The sequence below is a fragment of the Grammomys surdaster genome, unplaced genomic scaffold, assembly GCF_004785775.1.
Source record: "Grammomys surdaster isolate TR1022 unplaced genomic scaffold, NIH_TR_1.0 97, whole genome shotgun sequence".
Taxonomy (NCBI): Eukaryota; Metazoa; Chordata; class Mammalia; order Rodentia; family Muridae; genus Grammomys; species Grammomys surdaster.
The window spans coordinates 8902543-8923968 of record NW_021604576.1 but is presented as its reverse complement, the minus strand read 5'-3'; the positions used below and the strand labels follow the sequence as shown (position 1 = coordinate 8923968).

At 38.3% G+C, this 21426-nt stretch overlaps 1 protein-coding gene across 4 annotated transcripts in view; it reads right to left on the bottom strand.

Moving 5' to 3' along the window:
• The window catches only part of Fbxl4 (F-box and leucine rich repeat protein 4), an 81869-nt gene that overhangs the window by 55235 nt on the left and 5208 nt on the right, over positions 1 to 21426 (bottom strand). For 3 of the 4 annotated variants that reach the window (XM_028780864.1, XM_028780848.1, XM_028780858.1), the window contains exons 2-4: positions 14534 to 14643; positions 13221 to 13802; positions 3260 to 3605 (exon numbers count right to left, since the gene is read on the bottom strand). In XM_028780864.1, the coding sequence (XP_028636697.1) occupies positions 3260 to 3605; positions 13221 to 13732 (858 nt within the window). In that variant the 5' untranslated portion in view covers positions 13733 to 13802; positions 14534 to 14643. Of the gene's footprint in view, positions 1 to 3259; positions 3606 to 13220; positions 13818 to 14533; positions 14644 to 21426 lie in introns of all 4 variants that reach the window. The other variant, XM_028780851.1, reaches the window with a different exon arrangement.

Genomic DNA, 21426 nt, shown 5'->3' with positions numbered 1-21426 from the left:
ACTTTGGTATTATCATCTTGACTTTCTAATATAAAAACATGTTTAATATCATGAATAAATCCTTGAAGATCTTTGTATTACTTTAAATTAATTCTATTTCATATTGTATTATTTATGTAGAAATAAATACATACTAAGAAAAATGGTCTGAAATTGTTTACTATTACTTAGTCTGATATAGTAATATACTAGTTCATTAAAAGTTAAGTTTTCATTATTATATATGCTTAATTAGAATTGACTGTTAAATATTTGAAAGAAACTATGAGTTATCGGACCTTGGCACCAAGTACCTTAAAATTTACAAAATTTATAATATAGCCTTTTTAGCAATAATATTGAAATTTATTTTTATAGAATTCTTTTCATTTTTTTTTTGAGACAAGGTCTCACTATGTAGCACTAGCTGGCCTAGAACTCACCTCTGTATCCTGAGTTCTGGAATCAGGGTATGCACCATTATACTAGCTCTATGGAACTTCTTAATTTTTTTAAAGATTTATTTATTTATTTATTTATTTATTTATTTATTTATTTAATGTATGAGTGCACTGTAGCTGGCTCTCTTCACACACACCAGAAGAGGGCATCAGATCCCATTACAGATGGCTGTGAGCCACCATGTGGTTGCTGGGAATTTAACTCAGGACCTCTGGAAGAGTCAATGCTCTTAACCACTGAGCCATCTCTCCAGCCCTCCTCTATGGAACTTATAAATACTTTGTGCAAAAAGATATCATGAATCAGAAAGTAAACAACTTACTTCTTCCAAATGAGTTACTACTTAAATAACCACTAGCATTTTCTGATGTAATCCAAACCTTCATATTAAAACGTGTATATTATATAAAGACAAATAATATTAATATAATGACATTCTGACACCTAATATAATCTTTTGGAAAATACCAAGATACAAAAAGAATGAAAAATCATCAAAGCTATGACAATAACATGTGAAAGAGCTCTTCTGGAGTTTGACTAAATAAGAGGTGACAGATTTCAAACCAAATAGACACGGCTCTTAATCATTACTAATATAGTGTCTAGTGTCTATAAAATTGCTTAGAGGTACATCTTGGCATGAAGCTCATTTAGAAGAACACAATGAATAGAGGATGTGGGATGTTCAAAAGGATCCCATCCACAGATGATTTACCTGTTCTCAACCCTCAATCTAATCTCTGAGACCGCTCAGTCTGTTTTACAGCACTGACTCTTTACACAGCATCCTTTTACTTCACATGTAATCAGTGTCCGTTCAAGGATGCTGTTTCTACATCCTGGCTTCTCTTGAGTGTGTTGTATTGACTAAATCTTCGGTATGTATTTGAGACCATCTATAGGCTCTTTCCTTTCACCATATAAACAAGCTAAAATTTCACAATCCATACCACAGAGACCTTCCTACTCTACTGAACCCCCCTGCTTCCTCTGGCTGGGGCAAATCACACCTACAACACACTCCATCATTTATATGCTCTTCATTGTAGAATACAGTACACATATAAAACTGCCTGACTAATTTGGGCAATTTCTAGAATATTAGCTATGATTCCATATTCTTCTCTCCCATTCAAAACATTATACAAAAAACATAAAGCATATTATAATCATGCATCTGCTCTGTTTTTAGCAAATTATTTACTAATTCTAAATTATCTCTGATCCCATCCCAACCAATTTTACTAAGCACTGAAAAAGGCAGTACCCTGAAGACCACTGGCTGGATGTAAAAGATACAAAGCTTATAATAAATGCAATGCTCCTTGGTGCAGTAGAGCTGACAGTTCAGCAAGGCAAAGGCGACCCTGCAGCTGCTGTCTCTGTGAATGCAGCCGTGCATGTAGCATCTCCATCTAGTTCCATGTCCTGTACTTTCCTAGACAGATCTAATGTTGCAGGCACACAAAAATGCTGGTGTCCCAGCAGGTCACAGTTGTTGTTCTCTTCTCTAAATATTCTCTTCCCTCAGCCTCCACCACTCCTTTTAACGCTATAAGTGAGGCATTTTAATCAGGTGTTGCTAAAACTTGAAATCATTTAAATATATTAAATCTAAATTCCTATCTTAATAGTTTTCAGAAGTGGGCAATAACGAAAGCTGACTCACTTTCTAGAGGTGAACTGCTGCCACACAGATTTCAGAGCCCCAAGGAATGACATTATCACCATCTCATGCCCCTCTCTCCCAACTCAACCTTCCCATGTAGTGTCCCTTCCCTTTAAGGCATGGATGATCTTGCACAACCTGAGATGTTCCCTGCCCAAAAAGGCCTGAGTAAACCCCTAAGTCTGCATCTATTGACTGAATACTTTGGAGTCTTAAATTCTTCTATACCTAACAACTTTAGCTACTTTATAGATGTGCCACAACATCTTAACTCTAAAATGTTCAACAGATGTAGCTGTTATTACTCTTTGGCATTCAAGAAGCTGCCAAATCATTCCATTCAAGTTTAGCTATTTGTATCATTACACTGGAAAGTTAAACACCCATCAATTTATAAGAATAATATCTAGAGGGGGTATCCAGATCTAAAATTTTCATTTAAAAACTGACCATATTATTTTTTAGCATCACACAATTGTTTTCAAGGGGAGGAATAAATACCTGGTCTACCTGACCCTCGGGTGTTAGAAACGAGTGGGGAGAGATTTTTACATCGCATAGCTACAGAATTCTCCTGGTATTTGAGGTCTGGAGCTAGGGAGGCTAAATAACCACAGAAGGCCTCCCTAAGAAGACAGACACACTGAAAATAAGATTTCAAACCAGATATCAAATAGGTTTTTCTAGGAACACTGGACAGCCTAGACCAAAACTTATAGTTAGAATATAGACTAAGGGCTGGTAAAGAAGATGACTCTCAGAGAAGCTGTGGCTATGAAGTGGGGTATGTGTTCACCTTTTAAACTTCAGTCTAATAGGTATAAACTCAGGCACATACTACTATACTGAACAATTAAGAAAAGTGAAGTACAGTATATTATTGATATATGTACTAGGTTCTTATTAAATACTGATAGAACAACACACTTATCTAGTTTATCCAGACTCTCTGAAGTCAATCCAAAACAAAATATAAATTCTTTAAAATAAGTTACTTTAGTTCTCCAAACCCCAAATCTCTAACACATCAGATTTTATATGCCTCACCAATACTGCAATTCTTCTGATTCCCAGCAAAGTAAGCATCTGTTTCAGCACTAAACCCCAGAAGCATTATATCCAATATTGCAACTACTTTTGGCTTACCTCATATGGTAGTTTATCAAAATACCCATTATTTGGCCCATCCCCAAGGGCAGCACTGCTAAACTTTTTGTTAAGAGCGTCCATTCCACAGCCGTCCTTCTCTTCATAGTCATCATCTTCTAGATCATTCATGTCTACAAGTGCAGTCTTGAGAGAGAGCAGCGGCTTGTCCTTAGTACCATGTAGCACAACTGCATCTAATTCGGTGTAATAATCCAGAAGAGAACTATTTACTTCCAGTCGTATAAGGTTTGTAGGGAAATTTATTTGCTTAATACAAGGTTTAAACTGGCGAGCCTGGGAAGCATTCACTTTCGTAGGTCTCTCTGACCAAAGAATCTCCCATCTGCCAAAGAAAGAAACATCCTATAGTTTAGAATGAGATCTACCAGTATTCTTAGGGTACACTCCCCCATGCCACTACAGTGTGAAGTAAAGGAATTGAATAAGGAGAAAAGAACCAAACACAAGACTTACTTCCAGAATATTATTTTTAAAAAACTAAAAAAAATCAATGTCAGATATCTCTACTAAAAATATTTTTACAAGCCATCTAAAAGTTCTTTGTATTTTTCCAGAGATTTCACATTCATTAAAGACTAGAGTCAATAGTTAAAGGCATCTTAACCATCAAAATTCAGTTTTACTCAATATAAACCCTGAGAAAAAAATTAGCACACAGAATAAAGCAGATTCTCAATTAACTCAGGAGCAAAGCTGATCCTCTTACTTCACAGATGCCTGCCTTCCAGCATTTTTACTTTTGTTATTGGCCTCAGGAGAACTCGAAATTCCATGTTCTCTCTGTGTGGGGGCGTGTATATGTACAGCTGCACTTGTAGGGAGACCAGAGGAGGGCAACCAGGACTATCATTCCTCAAGCACCAATCACTTTGGTTTGGTTTGGTTTGGGTTGGGTTTTGTTTTGATTGCTGTTAAGATTGTCTTCACCTCTGCCCACACTGAGCCTACAAGTGTACACCACCATGGCTGTTATGATTTCGATATGCTTGTCCCTGGAGTGAAACTGTTAGGAGGTATGATCTTGCTGGAATACATGTGGCCTTGTTGGAGGAAGTCACTTTAGGGATGGGCTTTGAGACCCTTCTCTAGCTGCATGGAAGTCAGTCCTATTTGCCTTTGGATCAGGATGAGGAACACTCAGCTCCTCCAGTACCATGCCTGCCTGCATGCTGCCATGTTTCCGCTATGATGATACTGGACTGAACTTCTGAACCTGTAAGCCAGCTCCAATTAATTGTTGTCCTTTATAAGAGCTGCCTTGGTCATAGTGTCTGTTCACAGCAATGAAACCCTAACTAAGACAACGGCCTACTGTTTTCACATGGAAGCTGGGAATGAAACTGTGTCTTCAAGCACTTTATGAACTCAGCCATCTCCCAGTCTTCAAGCAATGTTTTCCTGTTTTAAAAATGCAGGCACTAAATTTGTCCAGATTTCCAGGAAATTGTTTTATATGCCCTTATCCTGAATTGCCATTTTTTATTCTTTTAGTCACACCTATATCTGTAATATTTAACAAATATCTAACATATAACAACAGAATATCATTTTCTTCTGTCCTTACAATAGGACCTTCATTTCCCAGCCAAATAAATTATCCTTACTTTTCTCACAGTAGACTTACAACTAACTTCAACCTATGCTCATGATGTCTTCTCAGTGAAATGTACAATGTACTTCTATTACTCTCCCATGTCCACATAAGTCTTCTAAAAAACTATTCCCTAAAATTACATAAGATTTTTCATGAATAGTTACCACATAGTTAATAATTTCATACAAGTTATAATTAACTACTCTAATATTATTATCAGATAAAACAGAAAAAAGGGAGTATATAATTATTTCCTTTGGCTAACAGAGATTTCAACTCTGTAAAGGAAACCAGAAAAATTTTATTCTGACTCCTGCCAGGGAAGCAGATGGGATGAATGCAGATCTTCCTTCATCTCTTCCTCAGATCCTCCAAGTCCAATCCACCAGTCTTACCCAGCTGTATCCCTTGTCCCCTGCCCCTATCTCCAGTGGATCAGCCAGATCTTCCCCTCCTAAATTCCCTCCCCCCTCTAATTTCTTTATTTCAAACCCAGCAGGCATTCACTGGAAACCCAGCAGCAACTCTGACCAGGGAAGCAAGTAGGCTAACTGCAAATCTCACCTCAACCTCCCTCTTCTCTTTTAAGACCAACCCCTAGGTCTCATCTCAGCTCTGTGGCAGAATACCTGCGGCAGCCTCCTCTCCCTCTCTGGCTCCGTTCCTGAAAAACTAACCAGATGCTGGTGGAACACCCTGCTTTTCCCACTTCATGTGGACCCCATCACCTCCTATACCCCTCTTCATAGCCCATCCCCATTAGAAAGTGTCAGCTCCCAATTCCCAAGAAAACACTGTAACTACACCAGACTTCTCATTGGAGACTCTAAAAGCCAAATTGTACTACAGAGTAATAGTAATAAATACAGAATGGTACTGACACACACACACACAAAAGTTACATCTATCAATAGTATTGAATTGAAGTTCCAGATAAAAATCTACACACCTATGGAAACTTGATTTTTGATTAAGAAGACAGACACATATACTAGAAAAAGACAGTATCTTCAACAAATGGTGCTGGTCAAACTGGTTGGCTACCTGTATAAGAATCCAAATAAATCCACACTTATCACCCTGTACAAAATTCAACAACAAATTGTACCAAAGACCTCAACAAAAAAAACAGATACACTGAACCTGAAGAAAGAGAAAGTGAAGAATAGTCTTGAACTCATTGGCACAGGTGACAACTTCCTGAACAGAACATCATAGTGCAAGAACTAAGATCAACAATTAATAAATAAGACCTCATAAAACCAAGAAGCTTCTGTATAGCAAAAGACATCATCATTTAAACAAAACAAAATACAAAAAGATTTTATCAATAGAGGACTAATATCCAAAATATAAAAGGAATTCAAAAACTAAGTATCAAGAAAACAAATAAACCAATGTAAAAATGAGGGACAGTTCTAAACAGAATTCTCAATAGAGGGAACTCAAATGGCTGAGAAACACTTAAAGAAATTTCAACATCCTTAGTCATAGGGAAATCCAAGTAAAAACTTACTTTGAGATTTCATCATACACTTATTAAATGACTAAGATCAATAAAACAAGTGATAGCTCAAACTGGGACAGATGTGGAGTAAAGGGAACCCTCATCCATTGCTAGTAGGAGTGTAAACTTGTATAGCCATTACGGAAATTGATGTGGAGATTCCTCAAGAAGACGTAATCTATCTACCTGAAGATCTAGCTATCTGACTCTTGGGCATATACCCAAAGAATGTTTCATCTTACCCACAGAGACACTTGTCCAACCATGTTCATTGCTGCTCTATTTATAATACCTAGAAATTAGAAACAACATATACATCCCTCAGCAGAAGAATTGATCCAGAAAATGTGGTACATTAACCTAGTGGAGTATAACTAAGCCATTTAAAAAAATGAAACTCTAAAACAGAAGTCCATCTAAATAATATTGCCAAATAATGAGGGAGACAGAGTATTAACTGACCACTTCTTGTTACCAAAGGAACCTTCTAATATCAAGATTAGATTACGTCTAATTGAGCTGTTGGTCAAAAGGGCCCCACAGGAACCCCCAAACAACCCAGGCTGATTCCAAGACAATATTTTGCTTTCACAAACTGACAGCCAGGTCTCATTGCAGAAGATAACACCTACAAAACTCATTGAACATGGAGAAGTTGGGCTGGTGCCTACATAGAGCCTTCACCCCTATGTTCTAACATCTTTGGTACAGGAAGGAACTCTGCATGCTACCAAAAGAGAAACATAAACACCAAGTTATCCACAAGTCCTTTGATCTATAATGGTGTCCAGCCTACAAGATTTGCTAGGGCAATGGTGGCACAAAGCTGGCTGAGGTAACCAACCAATAACTGATTTGACTTTAGGCCCACTCCACAAAATGGAACCCACTGGCAACAATGCTTACAAGTTGGAAGAACTTGAGACTAGATAGCCCAGAGACCTAGGGTACAACCATATACTACTGGTCTAAAATAAAAGGTAGTGATAAAATAGCTCCAATTATACTCAGATCAGTGCCTTGTTCAGTCATCATCAGATACTTCCTGTTAAAGTAGATGGAAACAAATACAGAGACCCACAACCAGACATCAGAGAGAGAGAGAGAGAGAGAGAGAGAGAGACAGAGACAGAGACAGAGACAGAGACACAGACAGAGACATAGACAGAGAGAGACACAGACAGAGACAGAGACAGACTGACCTTGAAAACTCATCCATCCATAAATGGGATTTCCCCATCAAATCCCTCGCCTCAGGGCTCAGAGAACCCTGAGGAAGAAGAAATAGAAAAAATGCAAGAGCGGAGGACAACCAAGAAAACAAGGCTTTCTAAATTTACACGAATAAAGCTCAAATGAACTCACAGAGACAGAGGTAGCATGCACAGGGCCTGCACAGGTTTGCACTAGGTCCTCTGTATATATATAATGGCTTCCAGTTTAGTGTTTTTATAGGATTCCTGAGTGTGCAAACAAGTGAGCCTCTGATTCTTGTGCCGTCTCCTGGGCTCTTTGACTTCTGTTGATTTGTCTTCTCCAACTTCATTGAGCTAGTTTTATCTTATTGGATTATATTTTATTTTGTTATACTTGTATTATTATCTCCTAGAAGCCTGTTCTTTTTGACTGGAAACAAAAGGGAGTGGATCCAGGAGAGGTGGGGAGGAACTGGGAGGCACAGAGGGAGAGGAAACTGTGGTCAGGATGTATCATGTGAGAAACAATATTATTTTTAATAAAAGGGGAAGAAAGTATATTTTAACTCTCAATATATACTATTTTAAAATTGCTTTCCAAAGAGCTTATGGCAGGCAGTATAAAAGAATGACCACTGAAAGGATCATAAATTGCTTACAGTAATCTCTAATTCTCAAAGTGAGCCATATCTCCTAGTGACAGAATTTGCAATTCACTGATTATTAAAACTTAATGTTAGCATAGTAGCTAATAATACTGTTTACATTAATAACAGACTATTTCCTTGATCCTAAGTAAAAATAAACTAGAGTAAGGCACATAGAAACTGAAATAGACAAAAGTTTATAAAACTCAAGAAGAAATCTATAAAAAGAAGCTATTGATATGTATTCTGATAGTCTTTACATATGCCAAAGTAGAACTAAGAAGAACATATGACCCCCCCCAAGAGAAAAGAGAAGGAAAATATGGTTATTCCTACCTTCAAGAACCAAAGCATAAGTTCAGTGAGAATTCTTTTAATTTTTTTTCTTTTCAGGGAATCCAATGCAATATTTAAATATGTATGCAACACACAGTGATCAAACCTAGGCTTCCTAATGTAGCCCTGACGCCCATAGTAGTACTCTCAATCTCTAACAGTCATAGTCTCCTTTTAGGTTGACATTATTTTGGCTTCCATATATGAGAAAGAACATGGTGTGCTAGTCTTTCTATGTCAGACTTATTCCAGTTAACTGAAGAACACATAATGTCCACCCACTTTGCTGCAAATGACAAAATTTTATTCTTCTTTATTGCTGGCTAATATCCATTGAGCACACATTGCTACATTCACTTTATGAATTCATCTGCTGATGGGCACCGAGGCTGAATCTACATCTGAGTTATTCTGGACAGTGCTGCAGTAGACATAGGCATACAGCTGCTTTGGGAAGGTGATTTTCTTTCCTTTGAATACACTCAGAAGTAGAATACTCCACGGGAGTCCTAGTAAACTCATCCCCAACGGCGACATAAACCTCAAAACAAGAAACATTAACAGGGACTTACAGTTTCTATAACCATATATATCACCCACTCATCTGTTACTTTTTGAAGATTCTCTTCTGAAGATAAAAACAAAATACATGAAATAAAGAGCTTGCCTTTGTACTTAAGAGACAACAGTCCAGACCATCACTAACTACAAAGTAACAAGTTGGCATTCGTGTGAAAGGCCTGGCCTTTCAACTTTGACTTCTCGCTAAAATCGCCATCCCAGGTCTACAAGGTTAAGAGAACCGGGATTTGACAATTCATGAAATTGCTGCTTAAGCAACTTCCTCTGGCAGCAAGTTCTCCCAAGGCAGCCTCTGCTGCTTAGCTTTCCTAACTTCACTGGAGATCAGCAAACATTAGCTAGCCCCAAATAACATAATCCCAGTTACTTTAGTATGACATCAATTTGCCATTTTTCTGTCTTCTTCTTCACCTTTTTTCTCTTTCTTCTAAAGTGTAACCCTGAGCTAGCCTATTTTCTGATCCTCAGCCATAGGTCCCGTTGTACTACCTCTTTCCTTTTCCTCTTAAGGCACTAGGCAAAAAGCCAAAAAGACACCAAAATCAATAGAACTGCCTGTGATTTCCTATGCTGCTGGCTTACAAAGTCACAAAACCTATGAAAGCATGGCTTTTAAATCTTTGAATGTTTAAAACTATAGGAAGTTCATTTCCTATATCAAATACCTCAACTACTCCAATACTCTCAAACTCATTTCAGCTCCTAAATGTCACAAAACTGTTCAATTAAACAAGAGGCAACAGTCCAGTGTAAGACAGAGCTCTCCTGACTACAAGGAAAGAGAATATTACATACATACAAAGATACACACATTAACTGTAAAATTGTTCTTTATTCACAATTCATGCTAATTGGATAAAAGAGGTAGTAATTTGATGATAAATGGTATTGCTCTTTCATTTGTCTTCTAATGCCTGTGTATTAAGCAAAGTGAGTGATCTGTCAATTATCATATAATTGTTGGCAGTAGCTGACTCCTTTCTCCCACTCACGGCTCCTGATCTCTTGTATTTATCCTCCAGACAATCCTGCTTTGCTCCCTGGGACATTCATCTGAAACCCTGTTAACAAAACTACCATGGGCTCCTGAGCAGCATGCAGCTCGCTTTGTCAGTCCCCTTCTATCCCTACAGCCCATGCTAGGACTGACAGGGAGTCAGACTGGAATAGGAGACTGAACCACACAGAATTGTACCTTTGTCTTTTGAGTGTCCCCTCTCCTTGTTAGCATCTCCTAGAACACTTCCACAGTAAACAACTACACATGATAGGGATCGTCCTGTAGCTTCTGGAAAGCCAAGACAGCTCTGAGACCTCAAAGTCCAGAAACCTGTCTCTAGTTTAGATCTTAAATCCATCTTCTGAGGTTTGCAGCCACTAAGGGAGCTTGGGCTTTTCTCACTTCTTGAACACTGATCTAAGCATGGAAGGTGTTATCCTTCTCCACTTTTCCTAGCCCCACTGGAGCCACCCTCCACCCTGAGTGAATTGACTTCCTTGAGGAAACCACTTGATCAATCTCCCCAGAGTCACAGACACATTAGGTGCTCCCTAGCCAGTACATGTCCCTTAAAATATCACGGTCCACTTCCAGGATGAATCAAAAGCCATCTTTGTGTGGTTCTATGTTTTGTTCCCAGCAGAGAAAGGATGTCCAATGAATGTTTCCCACTGTCTAAGGAAACTCACCAAAATATTAAGTTTCTGAATCTGAGCAGAGTAAGTACCTTTTCATCTTCCTTTTAGACAAAGAAGCGTCTCTTAAGCTCACAATCAGTAAAACTTAAAAATGCCTTCTTGGAGCTAAGTAATTCTAGCACTAGAAAGATGGAGGAAAGAGACTGCTGTGAGTTCTAGGACAGCTTGGGGCTAAAATAAAAGTGTCTCCAAAAACTGAAACAAAACAAAGTTTCTTACACTGCAGGAATACATATTTATCTGATTCCTTTTCTCTTAAAATGTATTGGTGTTTTCAGAGGAATAAAGCTAAAATCAATAAAGTGAATCAGAGGCGTCTACAAATTAAGTTTTAAAATTACACAATCAAATCGGCTATGCAGTAGTACCTGGGAACAGGGAAAAGGCAGTGTATGTGTCATAAATCTCAGATCTGTTCACAGCGTTTAAAATGTGAACAACTTTGTAAGAATGATAAAGAATGACCAGATGTTATAAATAATTCTCACATGAGAAAGCATCTTGTCCAAATTCCTGCTGGGTTTTTTCCTTTCAGGAAAGAACTCTGCATATAAGATGATAGTTTTGTGTTTTTAGTAATTCATTAACAACACTGTACACAATAAATTATCAAAGCAATTTCCAACAATAGTTGAGCTGACCTCTGTATCTGTTTCTTGGTAGGATTAGAACATGTTCCTTGGAACTAAGGACAGAGATGCAAGTGTGTGTGGGGAGCTGCCCTGTGCTTCCCTTCTCTGACACTAACTTCTGGGGTCCCAGTTCACTAATACCTGTGAAAAGTGCCTGCAAACCAGTCAGCTAGAATAAGTGCCTAGGGAAAAGGTTTTTATTATGTACATTGCTGATGCATCCTCAACAGGTATAAAAACATACAGCACATGATAGACACTAACTAAACTGTTCAGTGAATAAATCTCATAAGATTCACATAAAGATCTGAAATGAAGAGACCAACAAATAACAAAAGAATAGACAAATGATCAGATAATCAAAGGAAAGGGATATATGTATATGTATATGTATATGTATATGTATATGTATATATATATCGTGCTTACATATAGGAAAAGGTATTCAATTTCAGAGACAATTAAAGAATCTTAATAAAGATAACAAAAACATTTTCACCAAATTAATTACAAAACTATGAAAATTATTAACATTGTAAGTATTTCAGCAAAGCATGTCCACATTTACATTTCTTGTGGAAATATAAACAAGTACAGACCTTTTTCAGAGAAATTTGGCTCCATACAAATATTTATCTCCTTGGCAAAGTAATTCTTCTGGGGCCATTTATTTCACACGAAGACTTACAGAAAAGTGAAAGTGAAGTGATGTATGGTAACTTTATGCTCTGCATTAATGCTTATATTGGCAGAGGACAGGCAAAAGCTAAGCACCAATCAGTTAAGGAGTAGTAAATTAACAGGACACACAGATGGGACTCATTACATGCAGCTACAGGAAAGAAACAACGAGCAGTCAGTCTGCTTCACTGCTACATAGTGAAACAAGCAAAAATACCCTGAGCACTAATTATTGTATGGATGAAGAAAAATATTATATTTATTCACTTACATCTACAGAAACATGGAAATAATATCAAGAAAACTTTAGAAATGTTTTCTTTGGGTGGAAAGGATGGGTTCTAGGCACACGGAAAAGACATATATGCATGCCTTCATTCCATACATTTAGACAACTGGTCTATGTGATCATATCACACACACACACACACACACACACACACTCACACACACACCCCAGGGAATTGTACAAAAACAAGTATCATGGGGCTGCTCTACAGGTTAATGATGTAAACAGACTTTCAGGGGAGATCAGCCATTTGTTAAAACTTAGCATGTATTTTTAAATGAAAGTACAAACTATGAAAGCATTCACCTAACATCTAGGCTAATCTCCAAAGGACCCCTCGACAGCTTTACTCTATAGGAATATCTTGAGGTGTACTTAAAAGTATTTTAAAACAGTTAGCATGATGTTGGCTTTAAAGTAAGTTTAGAAGCCCTGATACTTAATGACACTGCTGATTGCACCACGTCCCCATTACCTTAAACTATGCCTTTCATTTACGGTAAATTCTGTGACAAGAAGACAACATAATCTATGATTATAATGTGTGGTGTTTTAGAAAGAAAACATACATTAAATTTTCATGTGAGTGATCTCTCCTCTTCATCAGGACATTAAGAAATCTCAAAATCAAAGGTATCTAAGTGACTTAAGAGGATGCTGCCAATAAGAAAAAAGATAAACAAAAAACAAACAAAACAAAACGTTCCAGTGCTGATACAGCTCAGCCTTCTGTCCACATGACCTGGGTCATTAAAAATGAAAAAATGAATCTTACCTTACTTCAGCTGGAGGATTTGGGGAGTAGGGATTTGCCGAACAGGCCAGAATTCTGATGACTGCTCCGGGATGGTAGGTCTCCAGCACATGGACAGCTGTGGGATACACTTGTTGCTCAAAAGTAAGTTCCACATAGTCCTGGCTCTGAAAACTGGACGGTGTTCTTCTGAATGGCAAGGACGCACTAGGACACTGATCCCACCATGTTCCATAAGTTCGAAACACAGCCGTCTGTGTGAAGTCACCAGAACTTGGGAAGACATTTGGTACACCTGCCAAATTCCACATGGTATAGGACATGCTGTTCTCACTGCCGTAATGGGAACTGAAATCCACCACCTCTTTAGCATACTGGACCACCTCCGCATTGAGAGGGGAAGTCCGGCTGCTTGACACTATAGTCCTATGGCTGTTCATCATATCTCCTCTTGTAGCTGTCCTGGCTCGACGCCGAAGGCACATATAATAAAACATGGTCAGAACTGTTAACATGGGAAAGACTGGTGACATCTAGTCGTGAATTATGAAGCTTCAAAAGGTCAGGTGTCCTCGGTGAGATGCATGAACTCTGAAGGATGGTCTACAAAATGAATGGCTTGGTGAAGTAAAATAATTTAAGTAAGAAAAAAAAAGAAGAAGAAGAAGAAAAGAAAACAAAGAAATGCATGGATACAGCAACAAAGAGGCGCTTTCCCCAGTGTCATTTCCCCAAATGAAATCTGAAAATGTAAGTTTTTAACTATAAACATAATCTCTGGCATAAACAATGTACCTAACGTAATTTGTAAGAAAGTGACATATATAACTTTATGCTAAAGGGGGAAACAAATTGCTGATGTAAGGCAATGAAAGACATATGAATCCCAAAGTCATATTTTATATAAAATAACCATCATTCAAGAAGTATCAACTACTTGAGCTTTTAAAATTAAAGTTATTTAAAATATGTCATGGACTACTAACATATTACTTTCACCTCAAATCATCTTCGGCACTGAGATACTTACACATTTTCAGGAACAATCCTCTATTTTTATGAAAAGCAAGAACCATTACTGCTGAACCAATACCCTGGTCCTATGATTCCCTGTGGATAATTATTTGATTCTCCCAAATATGCTATGTACAGATTCCACATCATAGAAATACAGTTTTTCGAGATGACAGTTAATTAGACCAATGAAATTAATTGCCTTACATATCACAGATCAACAGGTGGCATTTCATCTGTACCTTTAGTGTTATTTGTTAGGTCAGTTCTCAGCTACCTGGCATCTGACTTGTTGTCACACACTCTTAGGAATCACTCACCCCAGCTCGAAGTGTCACGTGACACACACTGGCAGTGCAGGAGCTGGTTCCCATCCACGTATCTGAAACACGCATGCTGCTTTCACCTACAGATGCTGAAACGTGACAGCCTGAAACAGAGTTTAAACAATCATTTTTATTTCTAAGTTAAGAATTCAAATTATTTCAAGAGAAGTACATTTACAAAACTTTGGCACACTGATAGGAAAGCGATAAGATAAAAAGCATACGATAATTTAAAAATAAAACTTTCCAACTAGGCTATATTTCTCAGAATCTGTGGACAATGCTGAATTAATAATTTTTGAAAATTTGTTTATCAGAATTTGATATATATATATATATATATATATATACACACACACACACACACACACACATATATACATATATATATCAAACCATACCTTACTGGAGGTCTCGATCCTATGTTTTGCTTCAAGCTATGCCTGAAGAAATATTTTAGGAGAGCCAAACAGTGTCTTTAAATTTCTGGACTAGTATGTAACCTTCCATAGTCAAGAAGATGCCAGGAGGCCACTCTTGTTTCAAGCCATCTCTACTAACTTACTGTTATAAAGTTAGTAAAAAGGTTACTGCTTGTCAATATGAAGAAGGAAATTGAACTCGTTTTATAACTGTAATGTCCTGGCTCCAACTTTTTCTATGTAGAAAAAAAGAGAACCAAATTCTCCACACATACACAAACTCTTTTTTTAAATTTAAGTACAGTAATGCTGCAGCCTCCAAAACTTGAGCACTAAGATTACAAAATAGGACGTGTATTGGCCCCAGTGGCTGTTTCTGAAATACAAGACACAATCTACATTCCTTATATTGAGGCTTTCCACGAGCCAGACTGCACTTCTTTGCTAACCTAGAAAACACAGTTCTATTCCTTATATTTTACTTCATGTCTCAATACTCCATTTTTTGTTGCCTGGCGGCAGCAAGCTTACCATCTGACTCCAAACTGTACTACATTTGTCTCAGAAATACTTTTAGCAGGGTTTATATTTAAGAACACATTTTTTTTGAAGTACTGAGCCCAGGCAATGGTCTTCATTTGTTAATACGTAGCTTGATACATACTTTATGATGCATACTTTGCATTTCAGCATGTTGATAGGAAGATGATATGAAACAAAACCAAAAGAGATTGGAATAATCTGAAAATACACAACAGCATCTTCTGCCTCTCTGTACCATCCTGGTAGATGCTATATAAAATTCTAACCATTGCAATAATAAAGGGTTAAGTGTAAAACAAGTGTAAAGAATGCACACTTGTGAGAAAGAGGATAATCCAGAGCAGAGGACACACACTGGAGCTAACCTGACTCACATATTACTTTATTAGCCAGAATGGTTACAACAGAACACACTAACAACCAGAGAGAAAATTACTAATCCTTACAAATACAGGTAATGTTTGGAAGGACCTTCATGAAGCCCAAATCAGAAGGAATCCTGTCCATGGAACTAGAGATAACAAACTGGCTCACTCACTGGCCAGAAAACCACAGACACAGCGTCAACTCAATGAGGTATATGCCATGCACATGGCCTAAATTTGCACCACTTCCTAGTTTGGAATTCCACTCTCCAGAGTGAAAAAAAAAACTAGTTTCAAATTGGGAACATTCTGCACATGGTAGGCACAAATATGAAGCCTCTTGGTAAGGTTGTTTCCACACAGGAAAAAACCGAACCCTTTCTGAAGATACATGCCCTTGAAAAATCAGCCACTACAAAATGAATCACAAAGAGGTCAGTTGCTGAAGGTGACAAAGAGGAATTTGCACTGTCTGGGACAAGGAAATTTAGATCAACCAGAGTAAGACCTTATGGGGAAAAGCAGAGAGCATGCAGGGAGAAAAGCCACGTGACACCGGACAGCACTTTGGTCAAGAGGACAGTCAGTACATCAGACCTTGTCTCTTATGCCAAACTAAGCTCCTGTTTCATTTCTCAAAATTGTTACTCAGGAAGGAATCAGTGTGATAAAACCTAGGAAACATCTACAAAACAGGGTATCTTCATTTTTGTCAGTCCTCACAATCAATCTTGGCAAAAGGATCTCAGCTAGTTTTTACTACTGCAGATTACAGGATAACGTAAAAACCAACAAGTCTGTCATATGGGCAATAGTATTTTTGAGCTGTGTAAAAGCTAAGTAAAATTTGCATTAAGGGAATATATGTAAAACCTGAGTTATATATTGTAAATAAATGTTATGCGGTTAACTTTCTTCAGATTAGGAATATAAAATGGAAATTTGTTTCAATTCTGAATAAAAGGAACTTAACTTTTAAGTAAACTTAACTTTTTGTAAAACTAAGCTTAAAAACTAATATAGAATACTATAATACTACAAAAGACTGATTTAAAAAAATGTACTTTTAAGGAGAAATTTTCAAGTTCACACAAAAAGCTATTTTAAGGATTCTCAAAGCATATAAAAATATGACTTTGCAGTTAATAAGCCAAAGTTGGCAAAAGAGTGGCTTTCAGGTTTAGTTATTACTTAATTCAGTTCCTTATCAATAGTGATTATGAGGTGAGAAACTGTGGGGTCTCCACAAATGGCCATCAGAGGACCAATGATCATGAGCCAAGAAGGAAATGCCATTCAACACAACGCCCTTAGTTGGTTTGAACTTCTAGAGTCTGACACTGAGCAGTGTGCTTTAGAGATATTTATGTACAGTACAATTTTGGGTAGTTTCCTTGAAACAACTATCTCAAATCTATGTGCACAATAAAGCTCAGGGCATGACTACATCGAAACTCTTTTGCAAAGGCAACCTCTTCAATAAAGATGGGTTCTATAGCTTAAGGGCCTAGGATCTGGTGTGATCTGTTACAGATAGTGTAGAGCTATAATGTATATGTGGCACCTCCCTTAAAGATGACTGACTGAGAAACAAGGGTAACGATAAGGGTCTAGGGAGGGAGATTCTGGGACAAACAGTAGTTTGGGGATTCAGGTGTAGACTGGCCCTACAGATAGCACAGATCACCAGGCTATCAACTACATCCACTCTCATTTCTGGGTGAAAACAGGGATATACACTCCTTCTGTTGAAGAAACAACCCTGTGTGCTCAACATTCCTGGTTTCCTAGTACTTAATTGTGAGTACAAAAACCTTATGCCCTCTACAAGAAATTCCCAAGACACAGCAAACTTCACACAAGTACAACCAAGGAAAACAAAGTAACTACCAACTTAAGTTGTATCTTGACACTCTCATACTCCTGGGGAAACACCTTGTTATACAATAAGGTTTTATTCTAGTACAGCTTTGTTTTCAATCACATCTTCCATATTATAAAATGTTTGACCAACTTAAATAATATAATTACATACAAAGCATTAACAGTGGAGATAAGTCAAGAGATAGATAAGGTAGGATATTCATTTACCATGGAAACCAGAAGTCTCAATGGAGCAGAGAAGCTGGATGGCAGGCAAGAGATCTAGTGTCTAGGAGAAAGAAAAACTTCACGACAATAAACAAAAAGTGGGGAAAGAATGATTCACATCCAAAACAATGCAAAAACCTGGAAAACAAGTTTAAAATCAAGAGTAGATTCTCAATGTACAGGAAAGTGAAAAGATCCAGGAAAACAGAAGATGCAGGCAGTAAAGCACAAGCAGCAGAACCAGCAGGTCACACAAACCACTTTTAAAAAGCCTCCCAGAGATGTGGCCCTAAGTGACAGAGAGAAGGGGTGGAGAGCAGTCAGTAGCAATATCAAAGGGAACCAATCATGAACAGATGCCTATCGTCAAGGAAAGGCCTTGTGTTCAACCTAGAAATCCAAACCTGAACATACGGTCATGAGAGAGGAATTATATTTGAACATGGCTCTCGATATCCGCACTCAACTAGCTGTATTTAGTTTCATTGATCCCTGCCCCCGCTAGCCATGTACAATAACAGACATCCTCATATCCTCTCTGCTTCTCTAAGAACTTCTTCTTAGTCTCCCTCTTAGGTTCTCTCCCGCTTCTTCCTTTCTCAAGTATACAGAAAGAAAATGTTCAAGGAAGGGTTTGGGTACGACAGGTACAACAAAGTTCAACCCCATTAGCGCCCATCTTCCCCTCCCTTCTTTTCTACAGTGTCCCCTACGCTCCCTACTCTTCCTGAGACCCCTGGTCCTGTCTGCCTGGCATCAAGTTCTCTGCTGAGGTACAGCTGGCCACACCTTCTTCCCCTCAGCCAAGGTCCCATTGAGACTGTGTTGACCCTTCATGTTCCCCTCACTCTCCTAGCCCTATTTCTCACCTGCAAAGATGTTTCTTTTACAACAGATTGTGAGTTCCTCAATTCAAAGAACATATCCTACTTTAACTATGCCTGATAAAGAGTATGCCAATATAAGCTCAATAAACATTTTCTGATCATATAAATTTACCACAAAAAGAATAATAAAAAAAAGCTTAAAATAAACATAGAACTGGAATCAGTGATTCCTCAAGACAAAGCTCATATGAAAAAGAAAAAGTCTTGATATGAAGAAGGAGGAAAACGGATAATAAAACCTGAAACATAATAGGCCAGAATCAAATGCATGAAGTTCCCTGAAGCCATCCAAGGAGGAATAGTATACATATTGAAATTTTACTCTTCAAAGGGAATGTCAAAAAGGGGCAACTTCTGTTAGTACAAAAGCAGCCCCTGAATACATAAAAGAGACTTGACTCTGGCCACAAAGGAACTCTGATTGAAATTAAAGAAAGCGTCATGAAAGATATGATTGGAGAAGTAAAAGACAGCTATTTTCTCAAATATGAAACAGCTTAAGCACTCCAAATCTGTGCTGAGGGCATGAGCTGATTATGGAGAACCAGAAGAAACACAGACGTAGAAGTTCTTAGAGAGAGAAAGAGAGAGGGGTGGGGGGAGAGGGGGAGGGGGAGGGAAAGAAGGAGAGAGGGAGAGAGGGAGAGAAGGAGAGAGGGAGAGAGGGAGAGAAGGAGAGAGGGAGAGAGGGAGAGAAGGAGAGAAAGGGAGAGGGAGAGAGAAAGAGAGAGGGAGAGGGAAAGAGGAGAGAGAGAGAGGGAGAGGGAGAGAGGAGAGAAAGGGAGAGGGAGAGAGGGGGGAGGGAGAGAGGGAAAGAGGAGAGAGGGAGAGGGAGAGAGGGAGAGAGGAGAGAAAGGGAGTGTTTCCAGCACTCATCTCAGGTAGCTCAAACAACCGAAAACTTCAGCTCTAGGGAATCTACAGCTGCCCTCTGTGGCCTCCAAGAGCACCACACAAGTGTACAGAATTCCACCTACTCACTCACACACACACACACACACACACAATTTAAAAGAGTATTTTTTTTAAATGTCTTAAGAACAAAAAGATTTTCTTTAAAAATTCCAATAAGGCCTGCCATGATTTGGCTCAGTGCTCCCGCCCCTGTCGAAACAAGGGTGTGTTGGAGGCTTAGATTCCAGCTTCTAGGTACCATAGGAGATATTTGATCCTTTAAGAGGCGAGGTCTACTGAAAAGAAGTTATTGGAGACAAGGACTTGAAGAGAATATGGGAACTGTCTTAGTCAGGGTTTCTATTCCTGCACAAAACATCATGACCAAGATGCAAGAAAAGGGTTTATTCAGCTTACACTTCCAAATTGCTATTCATCACCAAAGGAGGTCAGGATACAATAGCTGATGCAGAGGCCATGGAGAGATGCTTCTTACTAGCTTGTTTCCCCTGGCTTGCTCAGCTTGCTTTCTTATAAAAGCCAAGACTACCAGCTCAGGATGGCACCACCCACAAGGGGCCCTCCCTCCTTGATCACTAATTGAGAAAATGCCTTACAGCTGGATCTCATGGAGGCATTTTTCTCAACTGAAGCTCCTTTCTCTGTGATAACTCCAGCTTGTGTCAAGTGAACACAAAACCACCCAGTACAGGTACCCTGGCTCCTCCTACGCCTTCCATGAGGTAAACAGGCCTTCCTCACATGCTCTATCATAATGTTCTATGTCCCCACTGGCCTAGAGCAACAGGGACAAGTGACAATGATTAGAACCTCAAAAATCCAAAATAAACCCTTCCTCTTCTTGAATTGATCCTCAGATATCTGTTACAGTGACAGAGCCTGATTAACACAGGTTCCAATGCAGAATATATAGGGGAGTTCTTAAACGGACCGATGGAGAATAACTCCCATTCAGTTTTGAAAGCAGTGAACCCACATGATAGAAAATTAAAGAAATACAGGAACTCTCTTCCAGTTTTCCAAGTATCCCCTAAAGACAGTAAGGATCTGATCCGAAGAGGGTGGACTATGGCATGATCTCCAGAAGTCAGGTATCTTGTAAGAAAGTGAGGCACGCAGGAGACTTAACTAAAATGAAGAGTACTAATGGTTAGTCTGTAGAATCTGCTCTCATTCCTGTCTCTCCAACAAGTACATCTAAACTTCTAAAACATTTCCGTAAACTTGTTTAGTTTAGTTAAAAGAACAGAAAAGAGAATTTTCTTTTTTTTTTTTTTTAAGCAGAGCTCAAGGATGAGTTGAATGACAATTTTCTGGGGTACAGCTATGGAAAGCTTCTTCCTGCCCACCATGCTGTCTGGCACAGTGAAAGTGTTTATAACCACAAGCCACCAGATAGAGTATCTTACAGATGTATGGGATCTACACTTAACCATTTTCTTCACTGTGTCATCATGGACAAGAAAAATTAAATGGGAAAGACAGAATTTAGAGGACCCTGAATTTTTTTTTTAAGGCTTTAATAAGAAAACACATTTATTTTTGAACAGTTTCCTACATCTCTCCTAAGTCATATTTAGAATGTTTCTTTGGCTGCAAAAAAAAAGAAAGAAAAAGAAAGAAAGAAAGAAAGAAAGAAAGAAAGAAAGAAAGAAAGAAAGAAA